A 24,293-nucleotide genomic window follows, 5' to 3' on the forward strand; every position below is an offset into this window, starting at 1 on the left:
GAAAGCCACAAAACCCTGTAGGACAGAAGTGCTTTGCTCGTAATGAGCTGTCTGCCCTTGGAGGAGAGCCAGAACCAGACATATCCCAAATAATTCTTCAGCTTGAGCTTCCTCTTGCAGCTACCTGCTGGAGTGATGGAATGTGTGCTCCCAGCCCAGAGTGTTTGAGTGCAGATGTAGCTGGAACTTATGTGAAAATAATTTTAAAAGAACCAGGGTCATGTCAAGCCTTGGTACCAGATGTGGTAGAAATTCTGAGGTTGACTGTGTGGGTCTGGGACATCACCCCAGCTTTTTGTCACCTCCCCCTAATTAACCCATTCAGCCAAGACTGAGGCTTCTTATTCCAGCAGCACCTGCTTGTGCCACCACGCTGTGCAAACCAATTTGCAAATATGCAAATTAAAGCATATTTGCTGCTTGCCTTGAAGAGTTTACAGTCCCCATCAGTAACTCAAGGGACAAGTTTGGACAGAAGAGGTGCCCAGCACACAGGAATTCCATTTCCAAAGAATTAAGGAGGTAATTCAGAGGAAAGTAAGCAAAGGTGGAGAAACAAAGGCATGGAGCAATTTAGGTTTGTGCTTCAGAGCCCGTAAGGAACCAGTACCAGGTAAGGAGAGGACTCAGGAGGGGGATGGATCCCAAAATTGACCAAGGAATCAGGGAATGGCTGGACCAGCATTTCACTGAACTCGGGGTATTCTGCATAACCAGGGAGCTTTTGTCAGTTTTCATCAGGATTAAGCATAGGTAAATTTCCCATTTCATCCAAGTTTTTTTTTTTTCTGTTGTGGAATGTTGTGATTGAAGCAGATGAAATGGCCTTTGAGCCTGCCAGGAAAATTTGCCTCCACTTCTGACCACAAAAAGCCTCAGAGCTGCTGCACAAGCTGTATGTGCCTTTGGGAAATTGAATCAGATCCTTTTTGTCATGGCTTCCAAAGCAGAACGAAAAATTGGGCGCCTGATAAAAATCCACCAGGCTGGAGCGGGGAAGGCAGGAGCTGGGAGAAGGTAAAGCACAAAAATGTGTGTTTGCTGCTTCCTGCATTATTGCTGCATTAGAGGTGTCAATCTGCCACGGAAATTTGGGATGCAGAGATGGTGGATTCAGAATCAGCAAAGCCCATTACATTTACAAAAAGCTCAGGAGAGATGTCCCAGCAAGACAGTGATGTAATAACTACACGAAAATGTATTTTCCAAAAAATGGGCCCTTGGCTAAACTGTGTGCACCAGGGGATCTCTCAGCAGAAAGCTTCACTTATTACTTTCTTAAAATCCTTATTACATTTCCAGCTCTATAAAAACTGAGTAATTACTGTCTTCAAAATTACCTCTTGGCGCCAACTTGATTAATGTCCTTTACACCGATTGCTTTGTGAACTGTTGGAGAGAAAAGATGATCTGGGTCAACTCTATAAATGACTTTTTCAATGCCTTGTTAAGCTGAAAAGTAGGAACTTGTGTTCTCAGGGAAGGGTCATCACTTGGTGGCTCTGAGGTGCTGGAATGGATGGACAGGTGGGAGCCAGATTTCAACATCAGGGTCCAAAATTTTGGTGATCCAGTGGATCAGCCTTTCAAAGTTCTCTCTCTTCCCCTGCAAATTCCCCTGCTCTAAATCCCTGGCCCTGAGGCTGCAGAGATGGCACTAAGTGGGAGGATCAATGGTTGTCTGTTCTGGCTTTAATAATTAAAGCTATTGAGCCGTTATGTCTTGGATCAACAAACAGGGCTCACAGGTCACTCTGCCTGGCCTTGTAAATTGATTATTTTTCTACAGACAGCATTAGGGTCAGGGGGTTTGCCTGACCTGTTCTCCCAGGTCTGGCTATAAACAACTGCTGATTGGGACCATCTGGCCACACTTTGGCTCAGGCCATTCATTATTCTCAGCACAAAAAGACTTTTCTCCTCCAGCAGAAGTGAGCAGTGTGTCAGCACCCTCGAGCAGGGCCCGTGGAATGGGACAGCAAATAGGATTTGCTGCTGCTGTAGTTCTACTACAACCTCAGGATCTGACAGTTCATTAAAATCCTAAATTCCCTCTGTTGGCCCAAGTCATTTTGGGACTTGAGTGCTGTGAGTAGCTGGGCAAATGCTCCAGAAAACTTTAGCAGCTGCACATCTGACTCAGCACCCAGTGCTGACAATGAGAAAAACACAGGAATTTCTTGAACTGCCAGGGAATGATCTGGAAGTGGGTAGAAGGAAGGTGGGAGAGGAACACAGCCACTTGTTGGAGATCTTAATAACTCAAACTGCCCTAAGAAATCTCACTCTGCCACGTGGCCCCCTGCCCCACAGAGCCCCATTCCCATTCCCATTCCCATTGGTATTTGGCCAGTCACTGGGAGCAAGGCTAAGCCAAGTCCTAAAAGAGGAGGGTTGGGTCTCCTGGAATGGCTGCTGGCTCCTTCCCTCACCCCAGAGGGAACGATCCATGGAGCATTGCAGAATCCAGGCTGAGTGTTTCCCTCACCTCACAATCTCCTTTCTTCCTTACTAAATCAGCCAAGCACTCATCCTAACTTCCTGATCCCAGCATTTCTGTGGATCCATCTCTTCTCCAAAGGTTCCCACACCACAGGCCACTTGAGGCAGCTCCAAGCCCCTACATGGGCCAGTGTGTCCTGGGAAGTGCAGCCACATGTGGATACCTCCAGCTAAGGACCCCACTTTTTGCTGCCAGCTGATTTTTGGGTTCACCTGGGTCATGAGCCTCAAAGAGCCCCAGCTGCCAGGCTCCAGTTTTAACCCATAGAGCCAATTACCAGCAGCACTAATTAGAGGGATGCTGAGCTAAACACTCATTTCTGCTGTGTCTCAGGCAGGGCTTGCAGCTGGCTCTGAGCATCACATTGTGGATGCTGCCCTTCTCTCTGCCTCCCCAAACAGCTTTTAAAGCTCTCCCAGGCACATCCACATGGTCTGCAGCCACTCTCTGATTGCAGCATGAATGTTTTCATTATGATCCAAGCCTCAGAGACACATTCCAAACCTCTGGCTCTTCCTCCTGCCCAGCTTCCATGTGGCAGGAGAAGGTCAGCCTGAACACACTTTGTAATTGCTGAGGATTAATGTTGTTTTGCAATGCCAAATCCAGATCCAAGTTGCCAAAGGTCTTCTTTGCACAGAGGATTTTCAAGCAGAGACAATGGGAAATTTGCTCCTTGCAGCACAGCAAATTCCCAGCAGAACATTAGTCCATGCTTGGGTTTCATTCTGTTATAATCTCACCTGTCTGTACTTTGATGTTTGACTCCAAGCTGTCCCCTCTCACTCCTTCATCAGGCCCACAGTGCCACTCTCCTAATCAGGGCTTTCTGTACCCCTCATTCTCAGCCTGAATTGTCTCCCTTTTCCTTTGATACCTGCATGAGTTTGGAACACTTCAATTTTACCTGGCTTAATCCCAGATCACAAACTTTTCTTTAAAACAAATTTTTTAAAAATTGTTTTGCTCATTTTCACCTTTTGGGGGGGTTTTGCAATTTGAAGAACTTCAGCCTGGATTGAAGGAGCCTGGCTGATTTCAGTGTGGGGTTGTGTGGTCCCCAAGAGGGGAGGGTTCAGAAGAACTGCTCAAGGTTGGATGAGTGCTCTGATCCCTGTGCTACCACCACAGGAGACCACTCCTTCCAGTGGCAGGGGTTCAGACAGTGAGCTGAGTTCATCTCAGTGTGTGTTGGATGGGGAAAGGGTGACAACACCACATTTCTTGAAGTGGGAGACGGGACTTGCCTTATTTTGGCTGAGAACAGGGGCAGTGAGCAGCTCTGCTGGGGTACAGAGGCTTCTGAGTAGCAGAATGAAAACTTTCTGTCTCAAGGGATGGTTATGGGTGAAAATGTTGGCATTTAGAGAGCCTGGAGGGATTAAAAAAAGAGAATTTTGCTGCATTCCCAGGAAAGATCCATTATCATGCCTGAATGCCATAGTGACATCTTCCAGAGGAGAGAGCTGGGCCCAGAGGTTCCAGGTGTGTGCCAGCCCAGCTGCTCCATTTGCTGTGATCTTGGTGGCTCCAGGCTCCTCTCTGTATTCCCTGCTCAGGGAAAGCTGAGCACGTGGAGACATTGTGGAAAGAAGGAACCCAAACGAGGGAAAATAATCTCTGGATTTTGTTTTCCTTCTGCAGCATGTTGATTTATATTTCCAGCTGTGGTGGGAATAGAGCTCTCATAGATATTCCAGCCCCTTCTTATTCCACAGAAGCAGGGGAACATTAACTTTGAAAAATTACACTGAGGAGTATCTCTACCCCCATGGCTTTTCCTGCAACTTCTGTACTCACTGAACTAAACCCAGTTCAGACAAACAGCTTCTTGCTGAAGAGGCTGCAGCATTTTGCAAATCTCCCAAAATTTACTGAACTCATAATGACCACAGCTGGTTGCCAAGACTGTGATTGAGAGGCCAAGAGGTTCATAACCCAAGGCTACAAACTTATTGCTTCTTCCCTTGGAAAAATGAAAGTGAGGCTGTGTTTATGTCCTCTGGTTCCTTTCTACCTCGGTGTGAAAAGCACACAGCAAAGGCTGTGAAAAGTGCACTGTGCTGCACTTTTCAACTCTTCTTGTCTGCCTGAATCCATGGCTGCCCTGTTTGATGCCATGAGCACGGTTGGGTGGGGCCACTCTGCTCCCTGGGACAGTGATCCATGAGGGAATCTTGCTACCCATACACAAAATCTAGCACGGGTATTTGTTGTTATCACATTCCAGGTTCTGTAGCCCCCAACAAAAGAAAGATGCTGACCTCAGTCTGATGAGGGTGTCACAAGGACAGGGACAGAAGAAGGTGGAGATGTCTGGAGTTCTTCTGCCACAGTGGCACCAAATCACAGAATCATGGAATGGTTTGGGTTGGAAGGGACCTTAAAGCCCATACAGTGCCACCCCCTACCATGGGCAGAGACATCTTCCACCATCCCAGGCTGCTCCAAGCCCTGTTCAACCTGGCCTTGGACACTTCCAGGGATCCAGGGGCAGCCCTAGCTTCTCTGAGAATTCCAGCCCAGCCAGGAATTCCCTCTCAATATCCCATCCATCCCAGCCCTCTGACAGAGTAAATTCATTCCCCCTTGTTCTAACATTCCATACCTCTGTCCAAAGTCCCTCTCCAGTTTTCTTGCAGGCCCAGGAAATGGCTGAAGGCCTGAGGAAGGTAAAACAGGACACATGGGACACAACTTCAGTCAGAAGAACAATTTCTGTTGGGACAGGGCATGACTGGGTGAGCAGCCCATCAGCAGATCTTTCTCAGTGACAATTTCACTGCATCAAGTCCGCTCATCTAAATTATGAAAGAAGTAAGAAAAAGTCATCCCATGTTCACTTTAAGAGCAATCAAACCAACATGGGTTCCACAATTTTCATTTCAGCCTTCACTGAGGTGTATTTTATTATCCTGCTTAATTATGCTACATAAATCTCTGCTATGCTACAGTTAAAATGTGGCCTCTGCCCTGATGAGTTTATAATTCAAATAGATGAGGTACATGAGTTAAGGAGAAAGATCTAACACAGGAACCAGCAGCACAATGATTTGCAAATTTAGGTTGTGCCACTACAATTTTAAAAATATCAGTGCCTATTAGTGGAAGACATTAGGAAAATGTGAAGATGAAGGAAGAGGGGACACAGTGGGAAGGAGGAGATGATTTGGGAAAGGATGGGGAATGGAGGGTGGCAGTGAAGGGGTGATGAAAGACAGCAAAAGGAGCAGCTGAATGGCCTTCAGTGCTCGGTCATCTCCAGCACCTGCTCTGACAGACACCTCTCAGTTTGTGGGAAATATCTGTTACTTGTGCTGATCTAATTTTTCACCAGACCCCTGGAGCTGGGTACTCCTTGAAATGTTTTTCTTCCCCAAACCCATAAAGATCATGAGAAAAAAAATGACATTACATTGTAGGAGTTGCCTTTCCTGAAGGGGAATTGTTACACAGCAAGAGCAGTCACACCAATGCCGTTTTTAACGCAGAGATGAGGAGACCTTTTAGTTCATTTTATCACATTACATTTCATTTTATAGATGTACAGCAGGTAACACTTCATTTTCTTGCTGAGCATTTACTGTTGCCTGACCAGATTTTCAATGGGAATCACAAAACCTCTGCTGAATCATTTGGATACACCACCACCTCTAGGAACTTTTCAGGTGCACTGACAGCTTAAATTCCTGCAATTCCAAGTGAATCTCACAAGAGACTCATCTTTCTTGTGTTCCAAAGGTCATGTGGACCTCAAAGGTCACCTCTGCTCCACTGACATCTTTTAAAGCGCTGTCAGATCTTTTGGTGACTGAAAGATTATGGGTGAAACAGCTCAAAATCTCCCACCCTGCCGTGTCTCCAGCCCCACAGTGGTGAAGGAGTCGTGGGGTTCATCTGCAAGGATCTGTCTTGCTGGTTTTGTCCTTCTTGCTGACAGAAAAAATTGAAGACATCAGTCTTCAGCCTGATTCAGTGCCTACAGAACACTGCTGTGCAATAAAGTTGATTTAAGTCTGTTCCTGTAGATTTGGTGCTTCCCTTGGCCCTTTATCACAAGGCTTTCAAAGCCTGCAGCTCTCTGAGCATCCTCACTCTGACCACAAACCCTCCACACCACCAAATATTTGGGAATTGCCATCACTGACCTCTTGCAGATTGGTTGCTGCTCAACAGGTTCCACTTGGAACTCTGAGGATGCCTGATGGGATTGTCCAGAAATTTTAGATTTGCCCAGCCTGAGAGTCAGGGCAGTTCAGGGTTCATCTTCCCCACCAAACTGGAATAATTCCACCATGATGCATTGTAAAGTTTTTGGGTGAGGGGAAAGTCAAACCCTTCTCCATCACCTAAGCTGCAGAGCTGAGTCTGGGCACATAAAATCATGGAATTGTTATGGTTGGAAAAGACCTTTAAGACCATCAAGTCCAGCTGTCAATGCAGCACCACCATGTTCCCCATGAAACTGTGCCCTCATGTGCCCCATCCTCACATTTTTTGAACACTGCCAGGGATGGTCACTCCATCAATGCCCTGGGCAGCCTGCTCTGATTCTTTACAACCTTTCCCATGAAAAAAAAATTCCTAATATCCAATATAAACCTCCCCTGGCACAACTTGAGGATGTTTCCTCTCGTCCTGACCTCACACTATCCCAGGCATGGGCAGGGAGAGGGATCACAACAGTGGTCAGGGTGAATTTAACTGGCACCAGCAAAGGCAACAGAGCCAAAAACCATCAGCTACATCTGACAGACACAGGATCATTGAAGCTCAGAGTGGGATATTACAGTACAGAAGGTCTGAAGGGCTTTTTCTTAAAGAAACTCCCCTAAAAAAATCCTTTTTCTGCCTGATTTTTGTTTTTTAGAGAAAATGAAGGACAAGAAAGTGCTGGTCAAACAGTGGCTCAGATTTCTAACAGCAGTGTGGGAAGCCCTTTCAAAGGCACCTCCCATTCTCTGTAAAATCACAGAATCATTTGGCTTGGGAAAGACCTCCAAGACCATCAAGTCCAACCTGTGACCGATCCCCACCTTGTCCCCCACTCAGAGCACTGAGTGCCACCTCCAGGCTTTCCTTGGGCACCTTCAGGGATGGGGATTCCACCACCTCCCTGAGCACTCATTTCAATGCTTGACAACCCTTTCCATGAAAAAAATCCTCCTGATGTCCAAACCGAACGTTCCCTGGTGCAGCTTGAGGCCGTTTCCTCTCATCCCATCACTTGTTCCCTGAGTGTAGAGCCTGACCAGGCAATTGGTCCTTTGAATATCCATCAAAGTTCCTGTGTTGAGCTGCAGACCGAGCACAGATCATTCCAGTTTCTTCCCCTCTTGGCAGCAAATCCTTGAGATTCTCAGGTAAGTGGGGACTGTTGTTGTGTGCTTGATTTTAGCATCTGTGGGCCACAGTTCCTCCCGTGAAACAGGGGTTGTGGTGCCTGTCAGTGATAGATTTACTTTGTCAAAAGCGCTCTAGAAGTACAACAACCATCGTATTATCCTGCTCTTATATCACCTCGGAGCAAATTAAATTTGAGGCCAGCGGGACTGTTCAGCAGCTGAATCTTGTGCCCCATTTTCTGCAAGACAAGCCTTGAAATTGGCTGGCTGATGTCTCATTTCAGGAGGATTGATACCACTGCTGCTTCCCTTGGAAATACAAGAGAGCGTTGCTGGTACGGGGAGTTTTACTCACTTCACTTCAAGTTCTTGTTGTTTCTCTTGCCTGGAGCTTCTACTTACACAAACCAGAAAATATCCAAAGCTGCATTCAGCAGGCTGAAATGTTTCTGCAAGCACTGGAATTTCTGAAGCCTTATATCCAGCATATGTCAGGATCAGCTGGCTGTGGTTTTAAAAGGTGGAGCTCTGAGCTGAGGGTTTTTCCTGGGGTTGAGGCATCCATTAACTCTTCCTCCCAAATGGATTTGCTGGGATGGATGATCCAAGTGGTTCGAACTCCCCCTCAGTGCCAGCAGGACTTCTGGGACTTCCTTTTCCTCCTATTTTCCCCCAAATTGTAGGAATTTAGGCTTGGATATAACCTGAGGCAAGAGCCGATGTCCAACAAATCCTCAAGTCAAAACATGAGGAACTTAATGGAGCTGGGTTAAAAGAAGAAGTTTGTGGGTGGGATCTAAAAACTTTGTTACAGAAGGGGGAAAAACCCCACAATTAAACATGGGAGAGTTGGAATGGGAGTGTTGTTTTTGATGTCTCTCATATACCCAAAGATTTTCATGGTTCCAAAGGAAGATTAAAACTTAAGGATTTTAATTTCAGGAAGCCAACAAGCAGCCTGCACCCGTTCACCTGAATGCCTCTGGACAACTGTAAAAACAGCATTCCCTTAGTGAGAATAAGTAAAATAAAGGGGGGGAAAATAAATCAAAGAACTGGATTTTTTTATTGTTAAGAGAAGGTGAACATCCTTTCTTACAGCATTTTACCTGCCTGTGAAGAGCAACGCCTCACACCTGCTCTGCTTTCCTTCAGGGACTGCATTACCAGAGGTTCTGGGGATTTGACATTGGAGAAGCAGCAGTATTTTTCCACTTAACTTAATCTTAGCTATTATTTTTCTGTAGCAGCAGAACACAGCACAACGTGGGAAATGTCAGGAGGCAAAAAACAATAAGGAGATATTTGAATCATATCTCTGCCTTGATTCCCAGCATTGAGCCAGGCAACTTCTTCTCATGCCCCAGGAGTTTCTCCTTATTCACAGAGACAAAAAGAATTGATGGCAACTACGTGCTGGAAAGAGAGATTGTTCCTGTGCAGAAAACCCAAAAAACAACATAACCCAGCTTTAGTTCACACTTATTTAGTGGTAAATAGGAAAAACAAGGTCATCCAGATGTGTGAATAATCCTAGAGCCAAATCCTGATGTTTCAGCTCAATTCTTTACTCAGGCAGTTTGGCAAAGCTTGGTAAAGCTTCATAAGAAAACCAGAATTATTTGGAAGAAGAGAGTGGCTGGAACCTGATTCGTTACCCATGCAACAATTTCAGCTCAATGCAGCTGATGTTGGGGTGACCAGCTCTGTAAGAAGGGTAAAATAGATTTTATTAAACTGACTGAGAGATACCATCAAGATTAGGCTCACTTTCACAGGCAGAACTGCTCCTCCAGCTTAGATGGAAACGCTGGCCTTCACTCTGCCCCCATCTACACTGCTGGAAGTCAAAGGGGATTTCATTTTAACCAATATTAAGGCATTACACACAAGGCAATTGCACCTGTAAGAAGGTGGTGTGGGCTGAACCCTTTGGTCTGACGTTCTCACTAATGTTTGAAATGAATTAACAAAGCACTTGTGGTATTTTTTTCAAATGTTAAAGCTGTGGTTGAGAGACTCCATGTGTACATCAGCCCTAAATCTCTTAGGTTTAGGAATTCCCAAGAATTCCCAGGAAACACTTAGAAAATATCAGAGGATAAACTGTGGAAAGGGATTGCAGGTAAAATTACCTCAGGTAAGGAGGGAAGCAATCCCTTAGTGTCACACAAAGCACATGGAGAACGGAACTCTGGCCAGTGGAGTTTGCAAAACACTTCCCATGATGTCTCAGGTTTTAGCTTTTCTATTTTTCACATTCTGTGCTGCTTTAGTGTGTGGGTCTGGGCTTCGTATTATGGGATGGTGAGCTCTGCACAGAGCAGGGAGACAAAACAATTCCTGCTCCAGCTGGGCACCAAGGACAAATGAGCCAAATCCCAGCCCAGGAGCACAAACCCCGTGGGCTGGAGAGAGAAAAACAAGCAGGGTGGGAGTGCCTGGGCTAAAGCTGGGCTGGGACAATGAACTGCAAGGTGCAAATGGAGCAGAGCTGATCCCAGGGAGAGACCCCGGGTGCGCTCGTGCATTTTGGGGCCATTTTGGGTCATCTTGGGGGCAGCCCTGGCTGGGCTCTGCTGCTGCCCAAGGTGCATCCATGGAGGAGATCCTTGGAATCAATCCCTGCTTCATTCTGGAACTCTGCTCAGCGTCTCTTCTAAGTCAGCCTTCTCAAGGCATCATCCCAAGAGAATAAACCATATTTCCCAAAGAACTGCTCTGCCTGTGCCTCTTTGGCAGAACTCTACACTAGGTGGTGTTCCCTTGGGAAACTGGCTCAGTTGATGAGGAGTAGCTCAGTACAAGCTCACTCCTCCTTTCCTTTTTTTATTATTGAGGGGAGAATGGATGGAAAGGATGATCTGTGATTCTCAGTCCCTTCTGAATGGGAGATCCTCTACAAAGCCAACCTGATCTCTATTGACAAGTTGTGACAAGGATTCTTTCATCATCATGAACATTTTGTTTGTCACTTGGGACTTTTTTTGGTTTGAGTAATCCAGGAACCACCCATTTTACCAGCTAGACCTCAGAGCACTAAAATACTATGTGAAAAAGAAAAAAAATTCTTTCCCCTTTTTTCCCTCCCATCAGTTTCCAGATTGAGACCCTTCTTTGTAAACTGTGTAAGGAAAAATGATGTTCTCAAGACCCTTCAGCCTGATTTTATCCTATATTATTAATCAAGAGAGACCTCAGCCTACCCGTTCTGCACCAGCCAGGCCTCTGTCGATTTCTCCCTCTTCATTTAAAGAAAACATAAATTCCCACCTGTGGCTTTGCTTGGGTGAGGAGTGAAGGGAAAGGGCTGCTCAATGAAACCAGGCAGAGGTTCAGCAATCAGAGCCCAGGACTGAAAGGCAGCCAGGTCACAGTTCTGGGGCAGATTTGCTGCTGGTTGTCCTGATGAAGTTCCTCCTAAATGAGGTGATTATTGCAGCTGTCAGGAATGAAAAGGTGGGACCCATCGATTTCACCCCCACTGCAGGCTCCAGGCCCTGCTGGTCCAGAGCAGTCAATGGGAATTGCCAATTAACAAAAACAATATTGGCAAGTCGTTTGAGGAAAATCTCCCTCCAGCCAGTGCACAAATCTCTTGCCATTCAAATCACCGTCCTTGGGCAAAGGCATTGGCAAACCTGCTCAGAAAAACAAGGAAAATGAGATTTTTATTTTGGCATCGCTGCATAGGAAATTGTGGAGCTGAGAGCTCGTCTGCACAGGGGAAATGTGGCAGAACAGCTACACGGGAGCACACTGAAGTGCACACCCTACCTGGAGATAAAAATCACTTCACTTTGGAGTAATTCTTCTGTTCTGAAAACACACTGCTTATTCAGGAATAAAGTATCTTTTATTTCACAATTAAAGTGCCTGTGCTCTTACTCTGCCCTTCTGCTAATGATCACAGATACAGCTGTTGATTGTAATAAATGGAGGCTCCTCCTCAACAGCTACGGTGGAATTCTTCCCCTCGTAAATAAGGAATTACTATGCTTCTAATTACCTCGTGTTTCAAATACAGCTCATATAAATGAGTACTCTTGACTCACCTACAGATTTCAGCAATTTCTATGCAATTAAATCGTTAAGGTGCAGCTTTGGGCAGTAAAACCACTTCTGGAAGAGCAGCGTGTTTGACACGATGGAGTGAACCTGGGTTAGAAAACACCCAGCAGCTCCAAGTGATGCAAATGATGGTTGTTCCTGCCTTTCCTAAGGAATTCTGCCTCTGTAACAACAATTCTGGGGTTTGCATGGTGTTTTTTAACACAAGCTCTCAAAGGATGTGACTGAAAAGTGTCCTAGAAATGGGGAAAGTGATGTAGCTCTTGGGAGAGGTTTGTTTGATGTTTGGTGAAAAACAAGCTTTGGATTTCCAGCCCTGGACAGGGTGACATCCTCCTTTCCTGTTTCCAAAGGTGATCCTGTGGCAAGGGATGGAGTGTGTCTGTGGTAAAGCAAGGACTGTGGGCAAGGAGGTTGCTGTTCAGTATCGAGGAATGCCAGCATTGTAGGATCATGGAATATCCAGCGTTGGAAGACACAGTGAGCGTCGGGTGCCACAGCATTTTTGAGGTTGTGAACAGATTTCAATTGGTCAGCTCCATCTGCTCCAAAACCACAATTCCTGTGCCAAACGCTCTGGTTTGCTTCCAGAGCTCACTTCAGGGACCACCTGGGCTGGCTCATCTTTGATCATCTCTCTGCTTTCCCATGGAAAACTGGGGGAAATTATTCTTAATAATATTATAGCTTAAAGACATTAAATTAAGGGAAGTGTCAGCAACTCTTGTGGGTGTATTTGTGATCAGACTCATTCAAGCTGTGACACACTGTGAGTATTTAGCATTGCTAATTCATCGAACACATTAATTTAAGTACTTAACGCACTTTAATCACTTTTAACTCTATAAACATTTAAATCCCTCACTGTTCAACCAACCCTGATCTGTGAAGGCTCTGAGAGGATGCTTTGGTGCCGTATACCCCCACCCCGTTTCCTACCACTCTCAGAGTGAATGACGGCTTTTGGGCACAGGTGTCTTTGCAGGTGTATCTTGTCAGGTCGATAATTTTTTAACCTTTTACTCATTTCTAACCACCTGTCGAAGGTTTGCGTGGGAATCTGTATCGCCGCCGCTGTAAAAACTACAACTCCCAGAAGGCTCCGCGGCGCAGCACCCCGCCTTGATGCCACGTGCCCCGCCCTCCTCGCTTTCTATTGGGTGGCAGCCTAGCCTCCTCACCTATGATTGGCTGCGGCGAGCCAGCACGTGTGTCTGCGCCGTGTTTGGGGGGGCGCAAGATGGCGGCGGGCGACGCGGTTGGGAGGTACCGCAGCACTGTCGGCAGGAGCAAGGACCCCTCGGGGCTGCTCATCTCGGTTATCAGGTAGGGGCGGCCCCGCTCCGCATCCTCCGGGCCTCTGAGGGTGACCCAGGGCCGGGTGCGGGCCATGCTGTGCCGGGGAGGCCTGCCAGGCTCGGCCTTCCGGGATGTGGGGTTCTTTCTGGGCATGGGGTGAGCCCAGGCTTGGGTCCCTGCTGGCCCTGGAGCGCTGGGGAGGCTGCAGTGCTGGAGAAAGCCTTGTCCTGAGGGCTGTCCCGCTGTCCTGTTGCCCTGCCCGGCGCTCTTCCTCCTGCTCCCAGTGCTTTGCTTCATCCTGGGGTCAGAGGAGCCTGGACAGGCTGATGGAGGGGCTGAGGCCAGCGGGGTGAGGTTCAACAAGGCCAAGTGCCGGGTGCTGTGTTTTGGCCCCAAGAGCCTCCAGTACTGCTCCAGCCTGGGGCAGAGGGGCCGGGAGTTTGTGCACCAGGACAGGACCTGGGGGTGCCGCTTGACAGCGGCTGAACGCGAGCCCAGGAGGGCAGGAAGGACAATGGCACCTGGTCTGTGTCAACGTTGGTGTGGTGACAGGGCCGGGGAAGTTATTTTCACCTGTTGTGGGCATTGATGAGGTTGCACCTTGGGTGCTGTGTCCCGTTCTTGGCTCAACTCAGAGGGCATTGAGGGGCTGGAGCAGGTCCGGGGAACGGAGCTGGGAAGGGTCTGGAGAACCAGGAGGGGCTGAGGGAGCTGGGAAGGGTCTGGAGAACCAGGAGGGGCTGAGGGAGCTGGGAAGGGTCTGGAGAACCAGGAGGGGCTGAGGGAGCTGGGAAGGGTCTGGAGAACCAGGAGGGGCTGAGGGAGCTGGGAAGGGTCTGGAGAACCAGGAGGGGCTGAGGGAGCTGGGAAGGGGCTGAGCCTGGAGCAAAGGAGGCTCGGGGGGACCTTGTGGCTCTGCACAAGTCCCTGCCAGGAGGGGACAGCCAGGGGGGTCGGGCTGTGCTCCAGGGAACAGGGACAGGAGCAGAGGGAACGGCCTCAGGCTGGGCCAGGGGAGCCTCAGGGTGGATTTTAGGAGGAATTTCTACATAAGAAGGGTCTTCAAACACTGTAGGGACTCTGTCACTCTGGGGGAGTGGTGGACCCCCATCCCTGGAGGTCTTGAAGAAAACACTGGACGTGGCACTCAGTGCTCTGGTGTGGGTGCCAAGGTGGGGATCTGTCACAGGGTGGACTCAGTGGTCTTGGAGATCTCTTCCAAATTCACTGATGCTGTAAATAAACCCTGCAGGCAGTACCAGCTTAATGCCATTCATGAAGGCCAAGGCACTGTCATGTTATTGCTGTGGGGTCCATAAGTGACCCCCACCTTCAAAATGAGTAAAATTCATCTGACTGGAAATCTGGAGGACCAGCAAGTCCAGTGGGTGGACTCCATCCTGTGTGGGGCTGCCTGAGTGGCCCAAGTGCTGCTGCTTCCAAGTCTGTCTTGTGGGCATTGAAAAGAAAGAGCTCTGCCAGTCATGTTTAGCCACTGATTTTTGTCTGCCCACATTCCTGAGCTTGGCTCTGCTGGAGGATGGTTCTGTGATAGACTTGGAAGTGAATTCACTGTTTTACCCCCAGTTCTTTCTGTAACTGATTGTAAATCTTTTCTCTGCTGCTTAAAACCAGAGGATTGGCAGCTGATTGCCCACACTGAAGGTTTTGAATGTTCTCACATGTTTTAAATGCTCTTGCATGTTTTGAATGTTCTCACACAGTGGGTGTGGGCAGCTGCAGTCACACCAGCAGGATGCTGGCAGTTGTAATGAGCTCCCAAACTTTGGCTCCTACTCCAATGTCTTGGAGAGAAACTGTATTCATTTTGTTACTTTGGAGAAGTTATTGTGGTTCTGTATCTAGGAAAATTTATGATTTAAATATCCTCTGTAAATTATAATGTTTAGGACAAAATTAAATTATTTTTCATTGCTCTGGCCTTTGAAATCTTGCAGAACTTGAAGGAGATGTTGGTTCTATAAAAAAAAAGCAGCTGGTGCCACTGTCAGTGGAAGAATAATAAACGTGCACTGGTTGTGCAGCATTTCCTGTTGTAATCATCTTTTTTCCATGTCTCCTGTAATTTCCAAGAGTATTTTAAGGTCTTCCTTTTGTACCTGTATTTTAATAAATCCAGGCTTATTAAGTTTATTTAAAACCAGAAGAATGAGCTCACAGTGCTCTGTTCTCCAAATAAAAAGAAATGTTTGTCTCAGAGTCTTTGGCTTCCAGGCACTGATCCCTTGGCTAGTTTAGGCCCAGTTTTTAGACACAACACTGAGTTATTGGCTTTATGAAATTAAAGTTATTCAATAGAACAGCCTGATAACTAAACTTCCAGAATTTAATTAGAACTTGGTTTGGATGTAGAGATTCTCTGCAGAGCTTGATGTGTCAGGTTGAGCCAGACCATGAAAACCTGAGGGTAGAACTGATTGCAGAGGAAGAAAAAAGTGTTGTGATAATAATATTGATGTTTCTTAGGCTTAGCCAAGTGCAGAAAGCAAATGGCGTGAAAAAGAATTTAAATCACTTTTCTCCAGACGTTGTTTTTGTGTAGGAGCTCAGGTGAGGATGCACTTGCCAAGCAACAGGTGAATTTTTTAGTGGTTTGTATGGTCATAAAATACCACTGCAGACAAATTTAAACTCGTGTGGCTTAAATGTAATTTTACTCAGCCTCAGAAAAATATTACAAATCTTAACGGTGAGCTGTTGGTTTGAAATGTGGCTGAGTTTCCTTTTGTTGATGGTTTTATTTCCAAAACATTTATGCATAATAGAGGCTTCTGCCAATCCTTGTGGTTTTACACTTGCATGTCCCTGTTTATGTAGGCTGTTTATTTCTCCCTTGTTGCTGTGTGAAAGGTCCATAAAGGGAACAGTGGATGAAAAACAGCAAAACGTTGCATTTTCTGCTGTAAACAAACAAAACCAGAGCTTCTTTAAGTATTGATGTTTTACTTGGTTATAGCAAAGACAGGGATGTTTTCCAGAAAATAAACATTGTTTAGGTCTGCAAAATCTCTTTGTATTGTCATGAAATGCTTTGAAGGGTGAAGCTGAAAGGCTTTCTGTAAATAGAAATTATTTTATTAATGAAGGGATAATTTCTGGTATTTACTTGAGCTCAGCAGCTCTCACAAGAGATTGAATAATTTCATTTTCTGTGATCCCAGATTTAGGGATTCTTGTAGTTTTGTGACTGGACTGCCCAGGAGGAAGTGTCTCACACCAGGGAGAGTGTTTGGGGTGAGATCCATGACCAAGTTTAACTTGCATAGCAGCACTAAAATCCAGTCAGAAATGGAATTTTTTGGGGTTTGGGAATTTTAAGTTATCCCTGCTCTCTGTGGTACTGGCTTTCAGCAGCTCTGAATACAGAAAGCTCTGAGATGAAGGAAAACCCAACAGGAAAGAGAGCCCCACTTGTGATTCCTTTCTGACCCTCTGAAGTGTCACTTTTTCCTGTTGTGTCAGGGAACACATTTGCTCTTTGTGGGTTGTTTCCTGTAGAAGGATCCCTGCACTCATGGAATTCACCTTGGTTTTCTGGTTGTTGCCAAGAACAGAGACTAAAGGCAGCCACAAGGATGGATTAATCTGGAACTGTCAGGAGTGAGGGATGTGCAGCTCTCCCAGGACAGGACTGATCCATCCCAAAAGAGCCAGGAGCTCCCAGGGAATTCCCAAATTTAGGAAGGTGGAGTTCCACCCCCAGCAGTGCTGGGGTCACACTGAGTTCTTGGCCAGTTCCCCTCTTGTTTCTCCCAAAGGAGAAATCAAGGGATGTCCCCAACAATAAGTCTTTTGGAAGTAAAGAGTGTGTGGGAGGCTTAATGAGTGTTTGCAAAGTCTGTCCTTAAATTCCCACTTTGGCTGCAGCTCCAGGGAGCTTTCCTTCTTTTTCCTGTGCCTTTACAGCTATTGGAAGTATCTTCAATTTGTTCTTGTCCTTAGAGTGCTGAGGAGAAATGAGCATTATTTGCTACAAGAAAACAGTTCCTGGGATTGTGACTTCCAGAGTGGGTATTGGATATCAGAGCTTTGCAGCTCCTATCCCTGTGCTGCTGCACTTGTGCTCATTCCTCAGCACACCCACCTCCAAAACCTGCTCATTCCTTCGTGGATAAGAAAAATCCCTCAATTTCCTTAAATAAAACATATCCTTTGTAAGGTCAAGATGCTGTCACAGCTCTCTCCTGCTGATCCCAGGGGCTTTGGCAATGGCTTTTTAGAAACCATGCAGATAACGGAGCAAATGTGGTTCACCTGCTGGAGGACAACAAGGGGAATATTTTCTTTTATCACTCAGAGGACAAACACGTGTTTGTATATTGATTTTGCTTAACCTTTTGTTTTGTTGGTAGCTGGTTGAAGCAGCTTTTGTGTTCTGAAACAAGCAACCTGGCATTTAGCAAATGCTTTTTTTTTTTTAAGACAGAGAGATCTTGTCAGATTTTTAATTGGTGAACGTGTCTGCTTTTTAGTTATTGTTGGGCGTTTTTCTTCCCAATTAAAGGTTGCTATTTTTTAAAACTGGCCTTTAATAGCTTCTTTAATTGGGGGAAAACAAACTTTAGCAGTGACTCCATAAGACCTCAGTGAAACTTTTGTGCTGAGCTTTCACATAAGCAGACGCACCCAGCAGATCTCTGCAGAAACTGAGATTGCAGGCAAAAAACCTTGACCAAACTTTATTTTTCACAAGTGGGATTCTTTTTCTTTAGTGCTTGTGGCCATTATTTTTATTATAAGTGAACTTGCTGAATGGATTTTTGCTACTGACCTGGCATTTGGTCTTTTCTGTGTCTAAAACAGTAGAGCTGAGATGCCAGTTTGTGATGGAGAGTGAGGAACAGGGATGTGGAGCTGCTGCATTTGAGAAATAGCTGCTACAAGGAATAAACTCGAGTTATTCTGATCTGTAATGGTCTCTTAAAACCACTTTTATTGCAAATGGTGTTTTCCAGTGTTATAAAGGTAGCAGTTCTTCTACGAGAAAAGTACTTCAGAAATTCCCTGAAAATAAATTGTATATGGCAGAGTGTGGTTGTAAACTATAAATTTCCTTGAAATGATCTCCAGACACTTGTATAAAATGTTTAGGTATTTTGCAAATGTTGAGCTGTAGATTGGTACAGACCCTTGGTTGCATTTAAAAATGAGTAAATGTGAATACACAACCACATAGAAAAGGATAAGAGGTGTGACTGTGCCAAGTTAAAAGCTCAAAGTCCTTTATTTTTCAGCTCTTATTTTAGCTTTAGCCAGTGCAGAGCTGGAGTTGAACCCACCCTGGCAAAACCAGGAAGTGCAAATACTGGCTTTTGTTAGGAAATGATTGTGCTTTTAACTCTTTCAGAGGTGTTGCCTTCAACAGCTCTTGGTTCAGGTGCAGTTTTGAAACCTTCAGGTGAATGATGAAATTCCCCAAGCCTCCTGCTGCAGGTGTGATACCAAGGATGGGTTCATGGTGCAGCGTGGGGAGTGGCTCCCAAAATATCCTTTATGCTGGAATGATCCAGGTGACAGGTCTGAGTAGCACTGTCCAGCCTCTGCTCTTGCAGATCTGGGAATACTGATCCTTAGGGCTTTGCCTTTCTCCTGGGAATGTGGTAATACATGGAATGGCTGATTTAATTTTTGGATCTAAAATTAATTGCCAAAAGAAGAGTTGGTCCCTGTGGTTTCCTGTGCATGGAGACAGTCCTGGACAGGGTCTCACACAGTGGAGTGGGAGCTCAGTCCCTCTGCTTGTACCTGGAGGTGTAAGTGGCATCTCCTGGGGCTGTTTGCTGCCTCCATCCCTGTTCCTACCTGGGAATTGTGCAGCTGTTTGCTGTCCCTGGGGTTTTCCTGTGTGTGGGATTGAAACTCTTCCTGTGCTGCTGTTGGAGCCATCTGAAGGAGGGGAATTGTTTTGAAGCTGCTGCAGTCCAGTCTTTGTTTCAGAAACCAGCTGATCACTGACTCCCCTGGCATCATTTGTATTGGGGTGAGGAAATTTGATTAAAGGTTGAGTAATTTAGCAAAATAAAGAATTCCTTGCTGGTATTTATTTAGGTGGTTGGAGGCTGCTCAGCCTTTTTGCTGCATCTCTCCTGTACCCATCTGCAAGTCCTCAATGATAAAAAGATCACCAGCTTCTGTTAAAAATGCTCTAACCAACTGTGTAAACAGCATGAAAGATTAATGGAATGTAAGTAGAGGAGGAAAATGTTTTAAAATGCTCTGTTTGCTCTGGGTGCTTAACAGGATTGTGAACAGACTTGGTGCTGCTGTTCTTGTAGTGAGTTATTTCTTTGCTCAAGGGAGAGGGAGTTCCCTGCAGGCTGAGTACCTTTGTTCCCCTTGGTGAGGGTGGAAGGTGCTGGCCTCAGGATTTCACTTCTTTTTAAATTTATTATTTATAATTGTTCAATCAGTTTTTAGAATACATTTCCCATGCCCATTGACTTGGACACTACAATTTTTGATTACCTGCTTTCCAGCACCTCCTGGTCTCTGAGAAGAAATATCTTTCCTGAATGCTTAAATTCATTTCCTCAAATCCAGAATTTCACAGGAACAATGCATTAACCTATGAAAATAATGAGAAAACATTCAATATGTTGCTGCCAAGTTAAATTGTTAAATACCTTTTGGAGCCTTTTTTTCCCTTCTGTCTGGCTTTGTTTTATAAGGACCCAACTTTTACAGTGGCTTCCATGAGCCTCTGGAGAGGTTTCAAAACATGAATTATCAGATTATGCACTTTGAGGTTAAATAGTGCTGGAAGCTGTAGATCACCCCATTTGGGACTTGTCTTTAAGACAACAGTTTTCAATTATAAAATTGAAATAAGTCCATTTAGTTTAATGAACCTGTGGAAATTTGTAGCTCAGTGGAGGCACAGTGGGTTGAAGTAGAGTTTTTCTTGTCCCAGGGAGCTTTTATAAAACATTTTCAATGTGATCTCTTGGAATTGAGCTGCTTGTGATGTCTTGTGGGGTGTAAGGGCAGTCAGGAGGAAGAATTTGTCCTGACTTGTTCTGGATAGGCTCTTTTCTGCAGAGAGGGTGTTTGTACAGCCATAAAAATAAGGTTGGAAGCAGGGGGAAATATGAATAAACCCCTGAATTTCAGAAAGGAGATCTTATTGTTTCCCCACTTACGCGTTTTATTCCAATTAACATAGGGACTTAAATACTGATAAGGTAAATGTGTTCAAAAAGTGTCTTTGAGCTCAGGTGTTGCTTGACATTTTCACAGCAAGGCCCAGTCCTCGAAATGATCAGTGTCAAAGCCGCTGTGTGATGTTGTGTTTCCAGCTTTGAGGGGGAAGGCAGTAACAAACGAGTGCATTTGTCACGGCTTATTGCTTGCAGAGCACTTAAACGCATCTTCCACACCTCTGGGAAGTCAACACTTGATCCTCCCAACAACTTGCACTTCAAACTCCCTCACTGCAGCAATTCCTGGGATCATTTTCGGCTTGACAGTGCCTGAGGAGCTCTCGGCTCAGGGCAGAGTGTGCTGGGCAGTGAATGTGGGAGACGATCCCTCTCTTCTCGGGTACCTTGTTCCCCTCACACACTGACCTCTCATCTCTGGGACCTTGTTCCCCCCTCACACATTGACCTCCCTTCTCGGGTACCTTGTTCCCCTCACAGGCTGACCTCTCCTCTCATCTCTGGGACCTTGTTCCCCCCTCACACATTGACCTCCCTTCTCGGGTACCTTGTTCCCCTCACAGGCTGACCTCTCCTGTCATCTCGGATACCTTGTTCCCCTCACACACTGACCTCTCCTCCCTTCTCGGGTACCTTGTTCCCCTCCCTCACACACTGACCTCTCCTCCCTTCTCGGGTACCTTGTTCCCCTCCCTCACACGCTGATCTTTCCTGCCTTCTCCGGTACCTTGTTCCCCTCACAGGCTGACCTCTCCTCCCTTCTCGGGTACCTTGTTCCCCTCTCTCACATGCTGGCCTCTCCTCCCTTCTCGGGTACCTTGCTCCCCTCACAGGCTGACCTCTCCTCTCATCTCTGGTACCTTGTTCCCCTCCCTCACACGCTGACCTCTCTTGTCGGGTATTTTGTTCCTCACACACTGACCTTTCCTACCTTCTGGGGTACCTTGTTCCTCCCCTCAAAGGCTGACCTCTCCTCCATTCCCGGGTATTTTGTTGCCCCCCGCTCACACACTGACTTCTCCTCTCTTCTCGGGTACCTTGCTCCCCTCACACGCTGACCACTCCTCCCTTCCCCGGCGCGGTTCCCCGGCTCTCGGCGTTCCCGCCTGGCGGAACCCGCGCTCGGTGCCGCTCTCCTGTGGCTGTGCTCGCCTGTCCGAGCGCCACCAATGCTACAGCAAACACAAGGGCTCGAACCCGAATGAGAAAGCAAATGCTGGAGTTGCTGTGCGGCCACGGCCATCAGCAATGGGAATAACTGCATTCTAATAGGTTTCTTTTTACTCTGCTTTTTTTTTTCCTCCTACTTTTAATACTGAAGTTTCCTTGGCACATTGCAGCTGTTTCCCGCAGAGAGGAGACTGAGCTTTCTAGACATCCACAATGCTCTGCTGAAATTATTATTTGTTGCTTCTAGCAACTGCTTCCTTTGTTTAACTCCACAAATCCTTTGTTGTTCACAATTGTCTTTTGGCTAAAGCTGTACTTTTCTGTACCTTGTACTCTGCTTTGTATTTCAGGTCCTTTGGTGTGGTGTAACACAGAGGATAACAAGACAAAATAATCCCCTTAATTTTCCTTTCTGAGGGGTGATTTTGATATTTTTAATGCTGTACTGTGTATTTTATTATCTGGACGTGTGTATGATAATTACGTGATACATATCACATTAATCCCCCTGTGCTGGGCACTGCTGAGTTCCCATCTCAAATCCTGAGGGCAGTTTTGAGCCTTATGTGATAAGAAGGGCATGGAGGGGCTGGAGTGGGTCCAGAAGGGAGATGGGGAGGGTCTGGAGAGCCAGGAGGGTCTGAGGGAGCTGGGAAGGGTCTGGAGAACCAGGAGGGGCTGAGGGAGCTGGGAAGGGTCTGGAGAACCAGGAGGGGCTGAGGGAGCAGGGAAGGGTCTGGAGAACCAGGAGGGGCTGAGGGAGCAGGGAAGGGAATGGAGAACCAGGAGGGGCTGAGGGAGCAGGGAAGGGAATGGAGAACCAGGAGGGGCTGAGGGAGCAGGGAAGGGAATGGAGAACCAGGAGGGGCTGAGGGAGCTGGGAAGGGAATGGAGAACCAGGAGGGGCTGAGGGAGCTGGGAAGGGTCTGGAGAGCCAGGAGGGGCTGAGGGAGCTGGGAAGGGTCTGGAGAGCCAGGAGGGGCTGAGGGAGCTGGGAAGGGTCTGGAGAGCTGGGAGGGTCTGAGGGAGTTGGGAAGGGTCTGGAGAGCCAGGAGGGGCTGAGGGAGCTGGGAAGGGTCTGGAGAACCAGGAGAGGCTGAGGGAGCTGGGAAGGGTCTGGAGAACCAGGAGGGGCTGAGGGAGCTGGGAAGGGGCAGAGCCTGGAGCAAAGGAGGCTCAGGGGGACCTTGTGGCTCTGCACAAGTCCCTGCTAGGAGGGGACAGCCGGGGGGGGTCGGGCTGTGCTCCAGGGAACAGGGACAGGAGCAGAGGGAACGGCCTCAGGCTGGGCCAGGGCAGGTTTAGATTTTGATAACAGGAAAAATTCCTCCTGTGACAGGCTGTACAGGAGGACATTAAATCCCTACATCCCTGGAGAGATTCAATTCATCCACACAACCCTGTGGATATGGCACTTGGGGACAGGGTGAGTGGTGGCCTTGGCAGTGCTGGAGAAACAGTTTGACTTGATGAATTTATGGGTCTTTTCCAGCCTTAATGTGATAAATTGTGAAACATATTTAGCAGAGTTCTACAATACTTTTGTCTAGTACCTCCCCAGCATTTGTTATCTGCAGATTTCTGAGTGAGCAGTAAAAGAATTATCCTTTAACTCTCACCCAAACCATAAACCAGTGAAAACCTCACCCAATTTCTTTGGGAGGAACGGATCTTGTGTATCCCAGAAATTCTGGATTTTGCCCAGGGCTGCTGCTGTTAAACAGATTTTTGGTGTTTTTGCTGGAGGAACAGGTCAGTACATCAGTGAGTCCTGCCTTGGCCACACATGAAATGCAATTGGAGCTTTGAGCAGGACAAGCTTTCAGCCATGCTGCTTTCAGCAGTTGGTACCACAAAGTGTGTGTTTGGAGCTTCAAAGGTGTTTTAAAGTGAGGAACTGGGAGCCTCAACAAGGTGTGTGATACAGCACAGAGCACTTGGAACAGGTGGTGGGAAGTTTACTGTGGATTCCTGTGAAAACTGGAGCTTTGTTTGATTCCCCCCCAGTGATTCAGCACTCAGTTCAATTGCACTTCACTAAAATGTTCTTTTCCCTGATCAGATGAGAACTATTTAAATTTGATCAACCTGCCTTCTTTTTTTTTTTTTTTTGGTGGTGTTTCCCACTGTCTTTAATGAGTATTTTCATTTGAATGAGCGAGTCTGTTTGAAGAAAAGTGAATTGCACGCACAAAGAAACCTGATCCAGAAGGAAAAGAGGATTATTCCTGGATTTCCATGCTGCACCTGTGCATCCAGTAATACTCTTTTCTGCCTTTAACCTCAAATATTTACATAAGTCTGCTCTGATGTTGGGGAGTAGAAGAAAAAAGGCTTTTATAGGGACACAAAGACACCGAACACCCACAGTTGTGGTCAACACCAGCAGGGTCTTCAACCTTCCTTTCCTGTAAGAATTATCTGGTCTTAACTGAGCATTAATTTCCTAAAACTTATATTTGCATTATCTCTTCCTTTAGTTTTGCTTCATAAAAAAGAATCTGCAGAAGCATAATGCCCACATACTGTTACTGCAATGTTCTTCCTGTGAAACAAATTTTCTAGTCAGGAAATGGATAATTAAGCCTCAGTTTGCCATCCATAGCTTAGCAGTAATCACACTTAACAGGGCTGGCCCTAGGGCAGGTAAAATAGGCAGGCAGTTATCCACCCAGCCTGGCTGGAGGCATCAGGAAAAGCAAATTTACAGAAATGAAACATTTATTA

The 24,293-nt window shown here is 46.4% G+C and overlaps 1 protein-coding gene across 2 annotated transcripts in view; it reads left to right on the forward strand.

Annotated features, from left to right (window-relative positions):
* Positions 1-13,123: 13,123 nt before the first annotated feature.
* The window catches only part of EXOC4 (exocyst complex component 4), a 366,741-nt gene continuing 355,571 nt past the window's right edge, over positions 13,124-24,293 (forward strand). For both annotated transcript variants that reach the window (XM_059847577.1, XM_059847578.1), the window contains exon 1: positions 13,124-13,245. In XM_059847577.1, the coding sequence (XP_059703560.1) occupies positions 13,160-13,245 (86 nt within the window). In that variant the 5' untranslated portion in view covers positions 13,124-13,159. The remainder of the gene's footprint in view (positions 13,246-24,293) is intronic.

Source organism: Haemorhous mexicanus, chromosome 5 (genome assembly GCF_027477595.1).
Source record: "Haemorhous mexicanus isolate bHaeMex1 chromosome 5, bHaeMex1.pri, whole genome shotgun sequence".
Taxonomy (NCBI): Eukaryota; Metazoa; Chordata; class Aves; order Passeriformes; family Fringillidae; genus Haemorhous; species Haemorhous mexicanus.